The 2,477-nt window shown below is 41.7% G+C and overlaps 1 protein-coding gene across 1 annotated transcript; it reads right to left on the bottom strand.

Annotated features, from left to right (window-relative positions):
- Positions 1-318: 318 nt before the first annotated feature.
- LOC142821295 (olfactory receptor 5V1-like) lies at positions 319-1,275 on the bottom strand. Its single transcript, XM_075912146.1, has one exon. The coding sequence runs from the start codon at positions 1,273-1,275 to the stop codon at positions 319-321; it is 957 nt and encodes a 318-aa protein (XP_075768261.1).
- Positions 1,276-2,477: the final 1,202 nt, after the last annotated feature.

Raw genomic sequence — 2,477 nt, 5'->3', positions numbered from 1 at the left:
GGGCCTAAAATTTGGAAAAGTATCTTTCGAAAAAACAATTGGAAAAAATTCCGTAAATTGCAATTAGCATATATTTTTCTGATAAAGCTTCGTAGTCGAGATATAGCTACAGTAATATGTTAGAAAGAAAGAAAGAAAGAAAGAAAGAAAGAAAGAAAGAAAGAAAGAAAGAAAGAAAGAAAGAAAGAAAGAAAGAAAGAAAGAAAGAAAGAAAGAAAGAAAGAAAGAAAGAAAGAAAGAAAGAAAAAGATGGATGGATGGATGGATGGATGGATGGATGGATGGATGGATGGAGTGAGGTACCATGTTCTCAAGGACTCAAAGCCTGTTTCTCAAAGCAGTCATGTGAAGAACCACTTTCTGCAGGGACTTTTTGACCTCTTTGTTTCTAAGGCTGTAGATGATGGGGTTGAACATGGGAATCAGGACGGAGTAGAACACCGAGATTATTTTGTCTGGAATCTTGGGTGTGTTGGCTGCTGGAACCACATAGACAGTCATCACGGTCCCATAGAAAACTGTCACCACAGTGAGGTGGGAGGAACAGGTGGAAAAAGTCTTTTTCTTCCCTGTGGCAGAAGGGATTTTCAGAATGGCAGTGATGATACAAACGTAGGACATCAGGTTAAGTAGAAAGGGCACAATTGTCCCTATGACTGACATAATCAACGTGTACAGTTGCCAAACCCGGGTGTCACCACAGATTAGCTTCATCATGGGTGCATAATCACAAAAGAAATGGTCAATTTCATTGGAACCACAGTACGTTAACCCCCTCCAGGAAAGAGTTCCTAAACCGTAACCCACAATGCTCCCAATCCAGGACCCCACCACCAGCAGGCAACAGATCCTGCCATTCATCAGAGCCGAGTAACGGAGGGGATGGCAGATCGCTAGGTACCGATCCAAAGACATTGCACCTAGCAGCAGAGATTCCATAGATGAGAGGAGAGCAAAACAATATAATTGCAGAATGCAGTTGTGAACAGAGATGGTTTTGTCGCCCGTCACGAGACTGGCCAGCAGCCTGGGCAGGAGAGTGGTGGTGTAGCAGATCTCCATGAATGAAAAGTTCCCCAGGAGGTAGTACATGGGGGTGTGAAGGTGTCCATCGGCCACCACTAGCGCAATGATGGTGATGTTCCAGGCCATGGTCACAGTGTAGATCAGTAGAAACACGAGGAAGAGGAGGGGCTGCAGTTCCCCGACATCCCCAAATCCTAAGAGGATGAATTCTTTGATGAGCGTTTGATTTCCTCCTTCTGCGTTCTGCATAATATGTGCCTAGAAACAGAAAGCCTTTAAATATGAATGGTATACAGGCACTCAGGTACACTGGCAGAAACCTGCAGTCGGTAGCCTAGTACCACTGCATCTCTCCACTGGAAAAATGAAATTGGCAATAAACAGAGGAAGACTCATCTCGCTAAGAGGAAGAGTTTCCAATATATATGAAACAAGAACACGGACACCTCTTGAATTCCAGAAATGTCCCAGCTAACTCCCTAAGCTCTCTGCAACTTTAAAGAAAGTCTTTCGTGAAGAGCGGCTATTCAAAACTCAAAAAGGAATAGAAAAAAGTTTTTTTAAGTACATCAGAAGCAGGAAGCTGAGTAAACAACCAGTGGTGTCCATGGACAATGGAGTTGTTAAAGGAGCACTCAAAGATGATAAAGTCATAGTGGAGAAACTAAATGAATTCTTTGCTTCAGTCTTCATAGTTGAGAATAATGGGGGGATTCCCAAACCTGAGCCATTCTTTTTAGTTGACAAATCTGAGGAATTGTCCCAGATTGAGGTGTCATTAGATGAGCTTGTGGAACAAACTGAAACACTTAACAGTAACAAGTCACCGGGACCAGATGACCAAGAGTTCTGAAAGAACTCAAATAACCTATCCTTTACATTAGCTTCCATACCTAATGACTGGAAGATAGCTAACATGACGCCACTATTGCTTTACTAAATATCTAGAGGTCTTTGAGGGGGTCAACAAATATGTGGACAAGGAGGATTCAGTGGATATCGGGTACTTAGATTTCCAGAAAGCCTTTGAGGAGGTCCCTCACCAAAGACTCTTAGGTAAAGTAAGTTGTCATGGAATAAGAGGAAAGGCCCTCTCATGGACTGAGAAGTGTTTAAAAGACAGGGAACAAAGGGGAGGAATAAATGGTATATTTTCAGAGTGGAGAGAGGTAACTAGTGGGGTACCCAAAAGTCTGTCCTGGGACCAATCCTATTCAACTTATTTATAAATGATCTGGAGGAAGAGGTAAATTTGCCAATACCACAAAATTGCTGAAGATACTTAAGACCAAAGCAGACTGTGAAGAGCTTCAAAAGATCTCACCAAACTAAATGACTGGGCAACAAAATGGCAAATGAAATGTAAAGTTGATAAAAATAAAGTAATGCACATTTACAAACATAATCCCAACTATAAATACAATATTATGGAGACTAATTTCGCTACAACT

Source organism: Pelodiscus sinensis, chromosome 30, assembly GCF_049634645.1.
Source record: "Pelodiscus sinensis isolate JC-2024 chromosome 30, ASM4963464v1, whole genome shotgun sequence".
NCBI classification, from domain to species: Eukaryota; Metazoa; Chordata; order Testudines; family Trionychidae; genus Pelodiscus; species Pelodiscus sinensis.
This window is presented reverse-complemented; position numbering and strand designations above follow the sequence as displayed.